Here is a 16,590-nt window from a genome sequence, read left to right on the forward strand (position 1 = left end):
TGCCACGCCGGCCGGACACACGGACGCGGCCGTGCCACGCTGGCCGGACACACGGACACGGCCGTGCCACACCGGCCGGACACACGGACGCGGCCGTGCCACGCTGGCCGGACACACGGACACGGCCGGAGCCGCTCGTGAATGAACGCGGGCGGGATTTAATTTCTTTTCATGAATGGGAGCTGGGCGCTGAATGAACAGCGCGGCTCTGCCCTGTGATTGGTCCAACGGGGCGGCGGCCACGCCCACTCCCGCTGGGTGACGGCCGAGGCGAGCGGGGATTGGCGGGCGCGCCCCGGCACGGGGCTCCATTCACAAATTCCACGAAACAAAGGAGTGGGCGAGTCGGGCCCGTGAGCGAGGGGTCAATGGGCGACCGGGCCCGGCCCCGCGGTGGCCTCGGGGCGCGCACGGGGCGAGGGCGGTTCTGCCGCGGGCTCCGCGTGGGCCGGGGCCGCCGGCGCTGAGAGACCGGGCCGGGCCGGACCCGAGCAGGGCTTCTGTCCCGGGGCTTCGTCCCGGCCGGGGGCCGGCGGGCTCGGTCCCACCTCTCATTCCAAGTTTCCGCAGCTGCGACGCGGTCGCCGCCTCTCCCGGACGGCGACAGCGATCGCGGTCCTGCCGCTGCTGCGGATCCCGGCCGCTGGCGCCACCCCGCCCGGCCCGGTTGCCCCGGTACCCCCCGGTACCCCTCAGATGCCCGAGGAGAGCGGGTAGCGCCCGAGCAGGATGACGGGCTACCTGGACCAGCAGGTGCCCTTCACTTTCCCGCAGGTGAGTGGCGGCTCCGGGCGGGCTCCGGGCCGGCTCCGCTCCGGCCGAGCTCTCGGCTCTGACCCGCTCCTCCCGTAGCAGCCCCCGGGCCGGGCGGTGCCCGGTGCTGGAGCCGTGCTGGGCGCTGGGAAGACTCCCGGGGAGCCGGCGCAGGACTCGGAAGGTGAGGGGGGCTGGGTTGGACTGGGGGGGTCGGGGGTGGCGGAGGGGCCGGGTCCGGGTCCGGGTCCTCGTCCGGGTCCGGGTCCTGGTCCGGGTCCTGGTCCGGGTCCTCCCCCGGCGCCTCCTCCGGCCCCGCTCAGTGTCCGCCCGTGTCCCCAGAGCTGTTCCGAGACCTGAGGCAGCTGCAGGAGACGTGGCTCGCTGAAGGTAGGCTCCTTCCCCAGCCCCGCCTGCCTTTGCTCGTCTTTCAGTTGTTTTGGAGGTTTGTCCCGTTCCTTTGCTGTGTTTGCCTGGTTCCAAACAAAAGTGGGTTGTTGTTTTTTTTTTCAGACTTGCCAACCTCTGGCTTGTGTAAATTAAGACGCTGAATGAGCCCATTGTGCTGGGCATTTGCTTATGAATGGCACTTGGCTGCTGGCCCGCTTTCCTGGGTACAGATTTCGCTTCAGGTTCTTTGTAACTGGTTCGATTTTATGCTAATTTGTCACTTATCTTTTTGGGTTGCCAGAACGCTGATATTTTTCTTAAGCAATAAAGTAGTCTTTTAATTTGTGGAACAAAATGCTTCTATTCTTTCTTTCTTTCTTTTTTTTTTTTTCTTTTAATGTATTACTTTGTGGGGACCTTCCTGGAGCTTGCGTACTTTTCTGTTTGGTGTCTTAATTGTTTTAACTTTGAACTTCAAGGAAAACTTTGAATGCCAAAGAGTCACATTAATTCTAAGTGAAACTAGTTCTAAACGTGGTGATTTTACTCTAATTCCAGTACTACAGATGATCTATTTTCTAGAAAATTCAAAACATATCTTCGAGTACAGACTCATGATAAATACAGAAGCACTTATTGTGATCTAGGTACTTAAAATATTTAACAACAATGATGTAAAAATATGCGTAGCATTTTGAGTGGGGTTATTTCCTGAAATATTACCACGAATGAGGGAAAATCTTATGAAACAATTCTTTTTTTAAGCCTTCAAAAAGGTATTTGCCAACTAAGATTATTAAGGGAAAAAAAAAATCAAAAGTTTTACGTTCATTTCAAACTGAACAAAAATGAGGTGATGTTAATCAGTGTTTCAGGAGTGTGAGGATGGTAAGGATGCAGCAGGAATTACCTGGAGGCTGTTTCAGTATTGAATCATTCACATAACTTTTATCAGAGCAGGAAAATAGGTATTATTTGCTGGTCATGTAATTGCCCTGCTGAATGTGCACAAGATTGATTTCTTTTAAGTCTCAGAAGAGCTCCAGCTGCCAGTAAGTTTTCCTCAGAACTGATTTTTGGTAGACTTTCAATTTAAGGTTTTCTCATGTCTGATAATATTTGCAGCTCACCAGTGTGAAGAATTTCCATGCAATCTCTTACAATATATTTGCCAGTAGCAGAGTGTTTGTAGGACGACTTTGTAAGTCCCCTGTGGTCAGGTATGGGCTCATGAAAAGCAGGTGCTCTGCTTCTAGGCAGGATTAGTAAATGATAATGCAAACATTACTGCATGTTTTTGGAATATAGGCATATTTATTATTTTTGTTATTATTTTTTTGTTATTTTGTTATTTTTGTTATTTTGCATAGCCCATAGCATCTAATCGGAGTCCAAGTGAAATCCCTGAGAAATAGAAGATGAGTTTTAATATTCTAGTTTATTTTAGTCTGCATATCGGGAACTGGTTTCTCCCACTGTTGTTCCCTTTTCCAAACTTGTAACAAGAAAAACGACCCTCTGAAGCAAACTATTGGTTTTACTACTCACCAGTATGTAAAAATATTTTCCTGAATGGTGAAAGCACTTTTTACTAATGTCCTGTGTGTCTCTATTTCAACATTTGTTCATTAAATGAAGGCATCAGAACACTCAAGTGCCCTTTCCCAAACAATGCAGGAGAAAAACTGAAAACATTGAATATGTTATTTATTATTTTCCTTTATCATATTTAATTTTTAAAAAGTTATTTATTTATTTTCAGTTTTTGGTGTTACTTTTTAAATAGAAGAGAAACAAACCTAGGAAGGAAGCAAACTAGAAATAAGGCATCAGCCAAAAATGTTAATGAATTTAAACCACATGTACATCTGTATGTATGTGTTTATGTGTCTCTATATATATTTATGTGATTTCAGTCATAGGTATATCTCTTTGTTATCTTCTTGAAATATTGTTAGTGGTGTCAATTAACAGTTTTTCATTTTGAGAGTCAAAGAATTATTTTGCATATAGATGGCTCTTAAAAGAAACACATGCTGAAAAATCCTAGGCCTGGTTACTAAAAATCCAGTTTTCCTCTGCACTGTTTTAGCAGGATCTGGTACACTTGGCTGAGAACCTGGCAGCTGGTAACTGTATGGAACTAACTTCAAGCCAAATGATTTACAGAAGTGCATCAGCATTCAGAGAAACAAACAAAAATTTCCTTGGAGAGAAGTGGCACAGGCAGGCTCTGTGATGGGTGCAAGGAGCAGGTTCACATCTCCAGGTGTCCTTAGGCAGAAAATTCGAGTTGCAGTGCTCCAGTTCTTGGAAGCTGTGTGGGAAAAGGTGGGGTCAGTGCTGCTGCCTGCAGTGGGAGTGACTGGAAGAAGACCAGAGCTGGGTTTAGATGTCTGATTAATTACCCCAGTTCTTCCAAGTACTGGTGTTTGTTTGGGGAGAACAAGAAAATAAGTACCTGGTTTGCAACCTTATGAAGCAGCTAGTGAATATCAGATTGAAATTGTCTCTAGACTTCTAGCACAGGCCTGTAGCTGTGTGCAGACATCACTGCCCAGCAGTGAGGGCAGATGTTTCCATTCCAGCCTTGCCCTTCATTTCACATCTGGGGAATCTATTGTTTTTAGTAGTTAATTCTCTTGTGACATCACCAGTGATGCCATGGAGAGCCTCAAGGCTGGGGGCTGTGAAGTCCAAACTCTGCTCATGCAATATGATCCCCATAATTTCTTCTATTTCTGTGTTGCTTTCCAAAGATAATTCTTAGAATGTATTTCCTAGAGTTTTTTTCCCCTCAGTTCCCCATCTTTTATTGTTGACATTTCCAGTTTGTTGTCATCCAGGTTATTAGAGGGAGCAGTGATTGCAGAGTGAAGGGTTTGGCCAGTTCCATTCTTATTCACCCTCTGTTAGCACAGTGTTACCCCCTGAGGTTTATTTTTGGCATGTTGAGTCTAGCTTAGTTTCAACTGACTGAGATTAGTGGGCTTCCATCCTTTATGTCCCTTAATTTTGACTACATCACCTCTATTTTAGAGCTGAGAGTGCAATCTGGTGTCCACTCTGCAATAACAAAAATTTGTCTGTTAGCAGCAGCATTTCCTTCAGCAACAGTGACAGATTTTATGAAATAACAACAATCTGTTGCAAGCTCTTCTTTCCCTGCAGTAAAAGGGATGTAAAAGTAATTGTTAGAAGTTATAAAATATGGGTAAGATTCTCCCCAAGGTTTCTCCCAGGACTCACATATATTCATTAATCCCAAAGGCAAATTACCCTTAGTCATCCTAAAATCACCCCAGCAGAAAGCTCAGATCTTTCCTGCATAGATTTATTTCTGCCTTAGTGTTAATTATACCATACAAAGTGCCAAAACTAACTCCTCCCTCCCTCTTTCTCCTGACAGCTCAGGTTCCAGACAATGATGAGCAATTTGTGCCTGACTTCCATTCAGAAAACTGTAAGTAGCATGGGGATGCTGACGTCTCTTGGGGGAAGGACAAATCCAAATTCTGGTGCCTTTTCCCCCCACCCCAGGCAGTTTCCCCCACATAAACCGAATTGAAACACTTTTACTGGTTGCTCTTGTTTCCCCTCTTTCCCCAGACATGGCTCTGCAGCACAGCTTGCTCTCTGAGCTATATATCTTATTTCTTTCTGGTTTTGACCTAGAACTGAGGAGAGGGATGGTCCCACGTTTCAGTCTGGGTGAATCAATGAGTCAGGGGTAATGTGATAACCTCTTCCAGCTATTAGGGGTTGCAAAGAATTGGCTGCTCCTAAAACATCCAGCTCCTTGAAAATTCCATGGAGTTCAGTGTACTGAAGAAAGGAATTCTTTATCCCCCTGAGACCCAGCTGACCCATCAGCATTTCCAGATGGGCTGTATACATCCACACTTGGAGAAGGGCTGCTACAGGGTACACCAGACACAGAAAGAATCTTTTCTCTTCTGGCCCTTTCTTGGGCCTGGGCTGTTTGCACAGATGCAGGAGTGCCATGCTTGGAATGCTGAATCCTCCCAGGTGTGAGGACACCACTGGGTCAGGATATTCTCCCCTCTCTCAGTTTGGGCAGTGCCCAGAGCTGTTGGTGGATGGGTTCCTCTGCTCTGTCTGAAAGCAGCCATGAGAGCCAGGTGTCCCTGAGGAGCAGCAGAAGGCTCTGGGATCTTATGGATTTATTTATGTATATTGATCCTGTCGAGCTCTCTGGATGCTGGCAAATGGGATTTTCTGGTATAGGAAGAAACCAAAGGCAGCCAAAAGGAGTTGGGTTTTCTTTGGGGAAGGGGCAGATATCCACCTCTTGGTGGATAATTGGGGAATTAATTTGGGGGAAGGATGCTTAGAATAGACATGTCCTGTGCCATGAGAGGCAGCAAAACTTTTTTTCTGGCTCTTTAGCCAGCTGCTTGCTTCTGGAAGGACTCTTAGTCCTTTATGTGAGGGAGAACTAGCTTGAAAATGGCTGGTGCTTGTTGGGTTCAGGTCACTCCTGAAATAAACTCATCAAAAATATGAGGTGTTAATGGATCAGGATGTTCCTTGCCATCCTTAAAAGTAGTCACAGTGCTGAACATCCCAGACCCAGAGCAATGTCCTGAAGGGGTGGGAGTAAGCTGGTAATGAAGGACTGGAGATGGCCTTCCTAAAAGATTGAAGCTTGGATTTGGAGGGCAGATCCTTCCCTAGCTTGAAAAAGTAGCCCAGACTTAGGGACCTTTCTGGGGTTACTTTCCTTCCTAAATGCCAGCAACCTCCCAGGAGCAGCAGCAGAGCCCATGGGCAAAGGTGGAAGAGGCTCAGCCCATTCTTCAACCAGGACAAGCCTTTCTGAGGAACTAGGAAGCAAGTTTTGTCCCCTGCTGGATTGAATAAAACATAAGAAGTAAACGCCCATGTTCTCCTTCCTGGTGCTATAAACTGCAACCCACATTTGTTATTCATGAAATTCTGACAAACCCAGAAATATCCCTCCTTGTCTGCACTGGACTCTTGCCATGACCAGTGCACTGAAAATGGAAGGAAACGTTTTTACATTTTTCCCCCTGGGCTGTCACTGGTGTTTTGGATGAGCAGAGTGATTTTGAGATTCCCCCAGTCCCACATTCAGGGATGCTGAACTGTTAGCATAGCAGAGATTCAGCATTTGGAAATGCTCAAAAATCATAGCTCCCCATAAAGAAGAAAAATATCAATTTATATCTTTCCTTTCTCTTCTGCAGTAGCTTTTCACAGTCCTCCTGCTAAGATTAAAAAGGAGCCCCAAAGCCCCTCGGAGCCCACGCTGTCCTGCAGCCATGAGCAGCCATTCCAGCACAACAGTGAGCAGTGCCTTTATGCCAGGTAACGTGGCTCACGCAGAGAGGGGACAGGAGCTGTGCTGCCATCAAGTGCTCTGCACTATCTGGTGATGGAGTGTGTGACAGCAGCCCTGTCTGTCTGCTGAGTATGGCTCAGCAGAGGCCAGCAGCTCTGGTCCCCAGCAAGGACTGCTCACTGGGCAGCTCAGGCCTGTGAGCATCAGCTCAGGGATTGCCTCCTTTTTATTTTCCCTTTTTATTCTCCCTGTCTCTCAGCCATCCTCATACTCAGCAGTCTTGACATCTACCATATGCCTCTCCCCGCTGTGTTCCAAAATCTGTCCACAGATTTTGATCCGTGGATCACAGATCTGACCTCGCTGCCCACAGTGCCAGTCCCTTGCCTGAGCTGTGGTGTGGCTTCTCCAGCACACACACATTCCCCAGTATTCTGCTTGAAGGGTTGTTGCTGTCAGTGAACAGTGAAACAGCAGGGAGTTTATGCTGGGGGGGTCCTGGCCCAGGTGGCTGCACAGAGGAACAGCACATTTCACATGTTGTAGAGGCTGCCATGAGTCCTTGGAGAACTGAAATGCTGCAGTATCTGTTTGGCTCTTCCAGTGCCTATGACCAACCCAGACAGTCTCCCAGCCCAGGAGTCCTGATTCAGACACCACTGCAGCAGTTCCCAAGACAGGACAGAAGTTTCCTGACCCCTGCAGGGCTCCCTCGCTCCACATCCAGCTGTGCATACCTCAGTGACAACAGGTGAGGCACTGCCAGGAGGGGACAGCCCCTGGCAGGGATTGTCCTCCTTGGTGGTTAAAGGAGGAAGGGCTGCAGCATCCAGATGGAAGTGCTCTGTTTACAGTCAGCACAGGATCCCTCCTGTGGGACCCTCCCACTGCTGCCTGGGGTTTGAAGTCCATAACCTTAACCCTGCCAGATCCTGTGAGTGATGGGCTGTGGAGCTGCTACATTTTGGGAGGATGCTTCTCTGGGGTCCCTTCCTCGTCCCAGCTGGAAGTGAGCTCCCACAGCTCCAGTAAAGGGCTGAGGAAGTTTCTGTCCCTCAAGCAGCCCTGTGCCAGGGCTGAAACCAGAGGGCCAAGAAAGCAGCTGTCTCACACCCTCTCCCTTCTTAGCTCTGCATATCAGCCACCTGTGGAGATGTGCCACTCCTTCCCACCCTCCCAGGGCATGGCCCAGGAAGACCCCAGTGCCTACCAGTGCCAGCTGCCCAAGCCCTGCCTCCAGTACCCTCACCAGGGCTTCAAACAGGAGCACCACGACCCACAGTACGAGCGAGCAAGCCAGGCAGGCAGCAGGCAGCAGTACCCAGCTGTGGTGGTGAAGCAGGAGCAGGTGGAATTCCTGTATGATTCAGGTAGGCAGAACGGGCTCCTCCTGCCTGCATGAACCAGGCACCAGTGGGGTGAGCAGCTCCTTGGTGAGCATCCACCACTGCTGGTGGATGAGATTTGAAGCAGCACTGTCAGGAGCATGTGTTGTCTGGGAAGGTTCCCTGGCTGTGTAGCAGGAAACTCTAAAACAGCTCTGTCTGTTCACTGCATCCAAGATAAGGCTGGGACACTCACCATGTTCTGAGAAAGACTTTCTGGTAGAGAGTGGAAAGCTTTAGCAAGACAGGAGGTAGAAGGTGATGTTAAATCCATTCAAACTAGATTAAAGCATGGGGGTTCTCCCCCACCCCAAAAGAGTTAGTTGCCAATAAGGAGACTCAATTAATGATTAGCCCACTCACACCAGCAGAAATGAAGAAAAGGCTGCTTCCAGTTTCACTGGGAGGTTTTTTTGTCTTCGGGGGCACTTCTGAGTTGCAAGGTATTTCTGCAAGTTTGCAGAAAATAAGGGACGTCAGCTTTGAAGAAATCATGCTGAAAACAGGCTGTAAAAAGGCAGCAGAAAGGGAGGAGTCATACGTTGGAGCTTGTGCAGAAAAACTCTCTTGGATCTTTGCAGCATAAGGCCCCTCTGAGCACTGGCAGAGGAAAGGGGCTCTGGGTGGGCTCAGCTCAGTGCCAGGGTGCTGCTTGGTGTCCCCTGGAGGATCAGCTTCCACCTGCTACTTCTCATGGAAACAAGGCTCAGAAAACAGAGATTTCAGGAGATGATGAGAAAAAGTATAATGCCAAAATTAGCTTTCTAGATGGCAGATCCATCATGTCATCTTCTTATTTTTCTGGTGGATCTGTCCAAAGACTCACTACCCTGAGATCATAATACCCTCTTCCAGAGGGAATGATACTTCTGGTTTCCTGGTATTTTAATGGACATCTTTAATTGTTTCCTTTAGCTGAAATAAACACAGAAATAAAAAGCTCCTATGAGGGTATCACTGTGATGATATTGGTATTACAATTTCACTGAGTCCTTCTGTTCAGAAAATGTGCAAACCCAGAAGATGGCAATGTGCTTTTTGCAAGAGTAGTTTATGATTGTAATAACACCAAATCTGTCAGCTCAGAGCTCTCCTCCCTTAGCATCAGCAAAATATCTGCTGGAAGCAATGAGCAGACAAGGTGTGAGAGGGAAGTGCAAGGTAAACCCTTCCAAAGCTCCCAGTAACAGCTTCTGTTTCAGCTGTGTTCAGTAAATAAATTTGAGTCAGGAAACACAAGATATAGAAGACACAAATTGCAGTGCACAGACAGCACTGCACACAGAATCAGGACAAGACTTCCTGCTTGTTTTTAATAAAGGCTGCTTTTCTTTGATATTTTCTAAACTGTTTGTGAATGCCCCATCATGATGTGGAAAAGCCAGGGAGGCTGGATACATCTGAAATGACATTTGTGAGACCCAGATGCTACTGCTCTCCATTTACATCATCATAGTACCCCTGGAGAAAAGTAATGCCTTTTTACCTGGGAAAACAGCAGAAATTATCTGTGTAATTATCTTAAACTAAGATGAGAGAGAGGTTCAGATTTAGCCTGTTACACATGATTTTGTATAAAAGTGATGTAGAGGTCATTGGCTGGCTATCCTGGCTACAATGAAGGAGGATGTGTGATAGTGCCACAAAAACTTACTGCTCTAATTCATGAGTGGAAGGATAATGTAAATGAAGTTGTAATTACCATTCTGACACTGTCCAACCCTTTAGGAGGGACTTGGTTAGACAAGTGCCCTCAGCTTGCAAAGCAAGATAATTCTGCCACCTGTATTTTTAAAATAAATTAGTTTGTTAATTGTTCTGTAGATGTTCCTGACTGTCCTTCCATGTACATAAATGCTGAGAGTTACCCAAGCCATTCAAATACAGAAGATACATTAGGTAAGAAATATGGGCACTCTTTTCCCTGCACAGAATCACCCTCTGCTCCTACCCTGGCTGTCTGTGACTGCTGATGTTGCTTTCTCTTTCAGGCTGCAGCTATGACAAGCAGATGAGGTCCTTTACTGATGATGTCTGTGTTGTTCCAGAAAAAATTGAAGGTTGGAGAAAGAATGGCTTGGAGTTTTGGTGTAAGATAGGGTTATTCAGCATCTTAGCCAGCCACTTGACTAGTGCCTACATAGTTCATTACACTGTGTTCTTGCAGGTGTGTTCAGCTTTTTGGTATCCCATTTTTTGAGCTTTCTTAGCAGCAACCAGGCCTTCTAGCATGAATGGCTTAATTGTGATTTATATCAGAGCTGCTCTTGGAAGAGTGGCTGGTGAACTGGCCACTGATTTATGTGAACTGAAATACTCCAGGTAAACATCTGTGGGACTGTGACATGTGCTGGGGTTTTTAAACTTTTTTTTCTCTGTGGTTTTTGCACTGTTCTCCTAGAAACATCCTGTTTTTCTGCTCAGCAGGAGACATCAAGCAGGAAGGTGGAGGGTACAGGGAAGGACCCCCCTACCAGAGACGGGGATCACTCCAGCTCTGGCAATTCCTTGTGGCTCTGCTGGACAATCCCACCAATTCCCACTTCATTGCCTGGACTGGTAGAGGAATGGAGTTCAAGCTCATCGAGCCAGAGGAGGTGAAACCACTGAGGTTCTCTACAGGCTCAGGGGAATCACCCACTGTTTCTGGGGCTGCAAATTCTCAAGTGGCTTTTCCCTAGCCCTGCCAGTGGTACTCACTAAACCCTGCAGCAAGTTAAGGTTTCTAGAAGAGGTCAAATCACTTGAGTGACACAAGTATCAGGCTTAAGAAAGGCTGCTTGTATATAAGTTTAGAACCTCAGCTATGCAGTGAGTCAAATTATCCGTTGCTTTCTTTTCTCTGGGTACTTCACTCTCAAGCTTGCAGTGACCTGTGCTCTTTTGTCATGCTCCATACTTGAGGCTGACATTGAGGTTTGGAGTTTTGAATCCCACTGACTGAGTTTTCATAAGAATCTGGAAGTAGCTATGTCCTAGTCTATCTTTATTTCAAAATTACTTTCACTGAAGTAGAGTTTCAAATGCTGCCAAAACAAACAGTGATACTTCACAGTAGCTGGGAGAAGTATCCATAATATCTGTTCATATCTTGTTCCAATTAGAGCTGCATTTAACACTGTTCTTGCTACATATCAAAATTTATAGGCACTTCCAGTGCAGATCAAAGTCTTGGCAGGTTGACATTGGCTTACGAGATTTATGAGTCTCGTGGATAAAGCTGAAAATCATGTAGGAGTAGGAAGGCACAGGTCTCTTCCAGTGTGTTCCCTCACACTTGGTCTCCTGGTAAACATGGGACCCTTGAAGATTGAGGACACAGGATAAACACAGCCCTATAACACAGCCTGTAAAACAGGATAAAGCAGCCCTATAGCATCCTCACACTTAAAAGTACTGCAGAGTGAGGAACAGGGGTGACAGAAAATGAGCTCTGTAGTGGTCAGAATTTCTCTGTGATAGAGTGCTTGAGTTCTACCCATGTTTAAAAGCTGCTAAATTTTTGATGAGTCTATTACTGAAATATTTGTGTGTGTCATGGTACCATCTAGGAAAAGAGGACCAGCTGGATAACATTCTTTTCTCTTGGGCTGGGCTCACAGACATTGCCACAGTTTGGTGCTTTATTTGCAGGTGGCCAGGCTGTGGGGGATCCAGAAGAACCGTCCAGCCATGAACTACGACAAACTGAGCCGATCACTGCGCTACTATTATGAGAAAGGCATTATGCAGAAGGTCAGTTTGCAAAGCAGGAGAAAACCTCATGCTTTAAGTGATGCCTCTCTTGGTTGAGACAAGAAGTCCTACAGGCAAAATGTCCTTGAGCTAGCCAGGCACCCCAGGCTTGCTCTCCCCAAAACTTCCCTTTGCTGTAATTAAATGGAGAAGCTGTGAAGGAGCTGAATGTAGGCAATGCATGAGAAATAGAACAAAAGGGGAATTATGATTTCTTTATTTTTCTGTATACTTCTGCAGTGAGGAAAGTTGAATTTATGCAGCTTCAGGGATATATAATCAGTCCTTCCTCTGGTAAGTGAAAGGCTACCTGGAACTTGGTGCTGTGTGGTCTGTGGCACACTTGGGAGTGTGACTGTCTCAGTACAGACTGTTCAGGGACTGCTGCAATTACCTGGACAGAGAGTGTCAGCTGGGAGCATCCTAGGAGGTCAGAGCAGCAAAGAAGGAAGAGGACAGCACAAGGAGAATTATGCAACTCTGACACATCTCAGGGCAGGCAGATGTTTTTGCAAACCTTCCCTGGTGCTGCCCCTGGGCCTGCAGCACTCACCTGCCCTCCTCTCATCCCTGCAGGTGGCTGGGGAGCGCTACGTGTACAAGTTTGTGTGTGAGCCTGAAGCCTTGTTCTCCATGGCCTTCCCCGAGCAGCAGCGGCCGGCGCTGAAGGCGGAGTTGGAGCGGCAGGGCAAGGAGGACACGGTGCCTCTGTCTCACCTGGATGACAACAGCTCCTACCTGCCAGACCTCGGGAGCTTCCCTCCACAGCTCTACAGCAAAGGCTACACGTACTAGCACTGCTGGGAGCACGCTGTGCCTGTGTGTAGAAGGAGATGGCTGGTTAGTGTTCAGCTGCTATCAGCTTTTGTTCAGGCCAGCACTAAACTCTGGATACCTGCTTTGGTCAGGACAAGATTATCACCTCACGGCAGACAGGGCTCTTGTGTGCTTGTGATAAAACTCTCACTATGTCAGGATCGGGCTCGTTCTCAGCTGTGCAAACATCTCAGCAGCAGAGCTACAGCTGCAGCAGCAGATCAGGTAATTGGTGCCTCCAGATGTATCAAACCTGTCACAATCCCCCCTTGTTGCAGAGGGAGGGGATGATGTCCCACCAGATTTTTTTTGTTTTAATGTATGAGGATGCTACAATGCTGCTGCTGACTCCATTCTTCCAGTACAGGTCCTGAACCTCTGTGTAACCTGCTTTCAGCTCAGAGGAGCTCAGTCTGAAAGGCCAGCTAAGCCTTCTTCCCAGGATGGCTGCAGGACAATGGTCACAGATCTTGCACCTTCCTTGAGGAACACTCATTGTCTTGTACCTGCATGCTCCTGCCTTATCACCTCCTTGCTCATGCCAGGAGTTTCTGGCATTAAGGCACTCTGAGCAGGGTAGGTGGAGGCCTTGGCCAGGATTAGAGCAGTCCTGGAGTCCATGGCCCAAAGGCATTTAGGGGAACTACAGAGGAGCTCGATTGCATTGGGCTGGGGCACAGGTCAAAGCCAATGCCTCGCTCAGGTACAGAGAGTGTGGGAAGCAGCAAGGCCTGAGACACAGCTCTGTGTTGTGTTGTGGTTCTTATAAACTCAAAAACTTCTTAAACAAACATTCTCAGGATATTTGAAGAGCTGCCAGGCTCTTGAGTGGGCCCCTCCTGGCCTTGGCTAAAGAATCCTCTGAGGCAAGAGAAGGCCGTGGTGGAGGTGTGATTTAAAAAATGCTATACGAAGTAACCTAAATCATACATAGATCTTCATATAGGAATTCAGACTTAAACCCCACAGATATTTGCATGTTTGAGGGGAATTCAGGCTGCTCTTGCTGCAGTCCAGTGCAGCACATGCAATTTAACTAAACTGGCAGGTTTTCCACAACAGTAAATGTTTACAATGGGCACCACATCCTGATTAAGAGGTGTTTAATTTTTTAATTAGCAGCTCCACCACATTCCCAGTTAGACAAGGAGCAGTACAGTGTACCCATACAGAAAAAGTTTCCACTGCTTCAGATTGATGTTTCAGCTACTGCATGGTAGCCTGTAGAGAAAATTCTGTATATTGACTGAAAGCCTGATTTTCCCCTGATGCCTCACCCCTGCATGGCTTATGCCAACCCTTCTAGCCTCCTCCCTGAGTACAAGAGCCATGAAAGGCAGCATTCCCTGCCTGAGGAGAAGCCAGATACTCAGAGCAGTCTGCTCTGCTGCTGCTTTTGCAGGCCCTGTGCAGAGACTTTGTGTTCTGACAGTGCCTGACCCTCCTGCCTTGCCCTGCACCTACCTGGCCAGCACAGTTCCTGTGGTGTCCCAGAAGTGAGGGTGAAGGGGAACCCTTCCTTTGGTATAAGCTGCCTTTACTATTTATGAGTGTAAAAATACTATCATTAATAAATTGGTCTGTCTTTGGCCAGTACAACTTCACTGATTGATCCTCCTTTACCTTCTGAGCTTGCTTTGCACCTCCCCTTGGCACCAGCTCACAGCTCTGAAACCTCCATCTACACGATTCACAAGGACTTCACATTTATCCAGTATCCTTTGGGCTATGCCTCTGCCCTTCCTTCCAGAGCAGGAATTCAGGTCGTGAGTTCACACATTTCAATGCAATTTTAGCTGCACATTTCATTCAGGTTTCTCAAGTCAGAGCAACAGATCAACAGCCACAGAACAGCTCCAGGAAACAGCAAGTTGAGGTTCCCCTCACTGAGGGGCAGCGACCTCCAAAGCTCAGAGATTCATAATAACCAGATCAGAGAGTTGGGAGTCAATAAATACACTCAGCATTTCCAGCTCAGCTAGACTGAGAGGCAGCTGGTATGGGAGTAATAGACAAGAGTCCTGAAGTTCTGCTGGTCCTGAAAATGGCCAGGAGCTTCCAGGAGGGAGATAAAGAGCTCCCACCCAACTCCATAAAACACTCCCCCAGAAGCTTCCATGTCAGAGACTAAGGAAGAACTAGTGCTCATTCCTAAGCACATCTACCTGTCTTTTAAATCCCCTGGGCTGCCTGTGCCAATGCCTGACAGCCCTTTAAATGAAGAATTTTCCTAATATCCAGTCAAAACCTCTGGCACATCTTGAGGCCATTTCCTTTTGGCCTATCACTGGTTGCCTGGGAAAAAGAGGCCAGCACCCACCTGGCTCTAACATCTTGTCAGGGAATTGTAGAGAGTGAGAAGGTTCCTCTTGAGCCCCAAACTGCTCCTCATCAGACTCGTGCTCCAGACCCTTCTGAGAGAGATCAAAATAGTTAATGGCTCTAACTTCCTTACCATCACCCCAGGGCTTTGCCCACTGTAAAGCTGTTACTGCACCAAAGCCCACCCCACTCTCCCCAACAGGACTCCCAACAGGAACTTGGAAGATGGCACTACTGTTCAACTGCCCCAAGAAGTTAACAAGGCTGGGGGAGAATGTATGCACAAGGAAAGCCCAACCCAACAGCTGTGCTGAAAATTAGCTCTGATTGGGTGCAGCAGGGGTGCACAGCCCAGACTCATTTGCTGTGGCCAGGTTTGCACATTCTTCCCCCTAAGTAAAGGGGGAGGAGAGTTTTTGAGTGTGATTTCCAAAGGTCTGGTACAGAGGGATGAACACCCATCCCCTGGCTAGAAACCAGGCAAGATGCAGACCCTGCAGAGTCCTCCCTTACACAAACTGGCTCTGTGTAAAAACACACAGCCCCACCCCAGGTCACATTCACCCAGGACATTCCCCTGAGAGGCAGTCTTGGAAGGGATCACAAGTCAAAGATCCTCTCAGTGCCCTGGACTCATTTCTGAAGACTCATAGGACTGACAAGTGTTGCAATAGGACCAGTCTGCTGCAAAAGACAGTGTAGAGCTGTCCCCACCAGCAGGAACGTGCATGGGCATTCCCACCTATACCTGCATGTTTATTAACCCACTGAACCCCGTGTTTTGTGGAACCTTCCCCCCCAAGAACAGAAGAAGAGAACCAGTGGAATACCAGAAGATCCACAGGGTGCATAGCTTTCTACATCATCTGTCTCTGTCACTCTCATTCTCTCAGTCCCCACTTCTGCTTTCCCCATAGTGGTGGCTAACAGCAGCACTGTACAGGCTCACAGACTGAACTCTGACTTCATCTGACACAAGCTGTGAGAATGCTACCAGCTCTTGGTGAGAACAGAGTCCTGACACAGTGAAAAACAACTTGTTTCCCTGTGAAAGAGTTCTTCAGATTAGGACTGCTTCTTGCACCTGTTTCAACAACCCCAACCATCTCCATAGAAGAATGAAACCAGTATTTCACAAACAACTCTTTCCTGCACGTAGACACCTTCTCCAGACTGACCAATTATTATGGAGTAAGTTTGCTACTGATCAACAGGGGACAGACAGGGGACAGTTGGTAAAACTATAAAAAGGGATCACAAAATAAACCTTTAGCCTTTTTTGCTCCTTAAGAAGCATGTGTCTTGTCTCTCTGAAAGGAGGTCAACACCATTTATCTCTGTCATATTTGCAGTTAAATAAAATCTGTACTACTGACTTCAGCATGTGGTCTTGTTTGCATCTTAATTCAGGTAGAAGCAACCCCCTAACAACTGCATCCCCTCCCCAGCTCCACTGGCCCTCTCTGGCCACCTTCAGCACCTCAACATCCTTTTTGTAGTGAAGGGGCTAAACTGGATGCAGGATTTCAGACACGGCCTCACACAGAGCCACGATTTCTGGTGGAGCTGGAAACTCCTGAAGGCTTTGCTGTGCCTGCCTTCTTCAGAAAGAGCAGCTGCACAAACACATCACTGTGCATCCCAGCTCTGCTCAGGATGTTAATAACCATTCTCCTGGCCCCTATGGAACTATGGAAAATATCAGGTGACAGAGAAAAGCATGAGAAAAGAAGGTGCCTCAGGGGAATGTATAACCTGAAAGAGTTTGTGGCAGCACAATTCTTGCTGAACTTTGGCTTTATGGTATCTGTTTCCATTTCCCTAAATCAGCTTTAAGAATGTTTTGAATGCACTTTCATTCCT

General features: G+C 47.5%; 1 protein-coding gene across 1 annotated transcript; it reads left to right on the forward strand.

The window, feature by feature from the left end:
* Positions 1–729: 729 nt before the first annotated feature.
* Positions 730–12,384, forward strand: ETV4 (ETS variant transcription factor 4). The gene is made up of 12 exons (XM_062507905.1): positions 730–774; positions 853–937; positions 1,096–1,143; positions 4,553–4,606; positions 6,375–6,495; positions 7,074–7,220; positions 7,598–7,839; positions 9,679–9,753; positions 9,846–9,914; positions 10,279–10,451; positions 11,488–11,589; positions 12,166–12,384. Exons 1-12 carry the CDS (start codon positions 730–732, stop codon positions 12,382–12,384), a joined length of 1,380 nt encoding a protein of 459 aa, XP_062363889.1.
* The last annotated feature ends 4,206 nt before the right edge of the window (positions 12,385–16,590 follow it).

Source organism: Cinclus cinclus, chromosome 24 (genome assembly GCF_963662255.1).
Source record: "Cinclus cinclus chromosome 24, bCinCin1.1, whole genome shotgun sequence".
Classification (NCBI taxonomy): Eukaryota; Metazoa; Chordata; class Aves; order Passeriformes; family Cinclidae; genus Cinclus; species Cinclus cinclus.

Excerpts from the sequence above, each read along its gene's own strand:
- ETV4 (XM_062507905.1), top strand. The coding sequence starts at position 730 with ATGACGGGCTACCTGGACCAGCAGGTGCCCTTCACTTTCCCGCAG. Across the intron at positions 1,144-4,552 it reads GGAGACGTGGCTCGCTGAAG|CTCAGGTTCCAGACAATGAT; the intron begins GTAGGCTCCTTC and ends TTCTCCTGACAG. Across the intron at positions 11,590-12,165 it reads AGAAAGGCATTATGCAGAAG|GTGGCTGGGGAGCGCTACGT; the intron begins GTCAGTTTGCAA and ends TCATCCCTGCAG.